Raw genomic sequence first — 1,545 nt, forward strand, 5'->3', positions numbered from 1 at the left:
TGTGTGTGTGTGTGTGTGTGTGTGTGTGTTGGAGTGGGAAAGAGGGCAAGCATAGATGGGACACTCGGAGAGACTCAGCTTCTGTAATTAGAGTCAGGTGTTTCTCCCATTCTTGCACACAAACACACACACACACATACACACACACACACACCCACACGAGCATGCCGCAGGGCTTTTAGGTTTGGCTATAATGTGCAGAGGGGCAGCGCAGATCTCAGGACCGAGTAGAGTTAAAAAGGAGACAGGTGGTGTTAGCTGAGGACAGAGGATGCTGGCTTTGCTCCCTGTCTGTCCATTTCATAAAAACACAACAACACCGCCGATATATTAAGGTGAACAGTTTCCACAGAATTGCCTCACCTTGAGCGTTGCAGCTATTCATCACGCTCCTTTGCTAACTTTAGAAAAAGATTTACCATCGAACCCTGTGAAATTGCTCCTCTGTAAATTAAAGCTGAGGGGGGAAAAACAGAAAAAGATGACCAAACGTTGATTGTTTCTTCAGTTTACAATTTCCTTTCTGGCTGTCTTCCAGGTCAAGACCAGACTGTCAACAGCAGCTGTAGAGACTCAGGTACCAAAATACAAGCACTGATTTATTTATTATTTACAATCTAAAGACCCATATTTTTTATGGCAGGTTCTGGTAATTACAAATTTAAAAAACTTGACTGATAACGTCACTGTGTTCTTCGTGTCAGTCAGACCACAACAAATCATAACTCTCTATCTGAGGCTCAAATTAAATTTAAAGTACTGAGTTTTACTTCCCTGTAGGGAAAGACTGTAGGGTGGCTCTGCAGTAGATCTCTAACGCCGATAATGGACACCATCAGTCGTTCAAGACTTAATCATGTTGGTGGGGGAGAGTTGGAAAAGATCGATTCTGCGCTAAATGAGTTGTAGCCGTTAAATTATTCCTGCAGCAGAATAGATGGCGGTGGAAAGATCTCCATGCAGTCGAGCTGCTCAGATATTTTACAGAAGTTCATCTGTCTGAGTCATTCTCCTCACACTGGTGGTGTTTTTATGTGTGAAACTATAGATCACTGCTGATTGTAGAGCTTAGTATTGATTTTGGCAGAATTTGATGACATTTTACAATCATCTTGTAAAAACAAAGAAAACATTCATATTTGTTTTAAATGTGACTTTTGTGCTCTGCTGRTGTAAAGGTTTTAGTTTAACTTATGAAACCAGCTGATGACTGAATCCCAAAATATTCTGTCTGAGTCATAACTCTGCAAAATGTCTTAAGAGGAAGAAGTAAAAAAAATAGATGTAATACAGGAAATGGAGACTTTTTGCAAGAACCCCTGATTCACATTTTCATCAAGAGATGTTAATTTCATGTGTGATTACTGCTTATGTCATGCTTGTGTAATGTCTACAGGCTGTGTAGCTGAAATGTAAAAGTGTAAAATAAAATACTAAAAAACATCACTAATACATTTTCATTATTTAGCTCACTTTCTGATTGTAAAAAAATCTCCCTAACATTTGTATGTTATTTAGCTCACTTTCTGATTGTAAAAAAATCTC

The 1,545-nt window shown here is 39.0% G+C and overlaps 1 protein-coding gene across 1 annotated transcript in view; it reads left to right on the forward strand.

The window, feature by feature from the left end:
* Positions 1 to 1,545, forward strand: part of kcnh8 (potassium voltage-gated channel, subfamily H (eag-related), member 8) — a gene marked incomplete in the record, with an annotated part of 79,007 nt that overhangs the window by 63,654 nt on the left and 13,808 nt on the right. Inside the window, 1 exon segment of the mRNA XM_014011242.1 lies at positions 539 to 577. Coding sequence (XP_013866696.1) covers positions 539 to 577 — 39 coding nt within the window.

Source organism: Austrofundulus limnaeus, unplaced genomic scaffold, assembly GCF_001266775.1.
Source record: "Austrofundulus limnaeus strain Quisiro unplaced genomic scaffold, Austrofundulus_limnaeus-1.0 Scaffold78, whole genome shotgun sequence".
In the NCBI taxonomy this organism is placed as follows: Eukaryota; Metazoa; Chordata; class Actinopteri; order Cyprinodontiformes; family Rivulidae; genus Austrofundulus; species Austrofundulus limnaeus.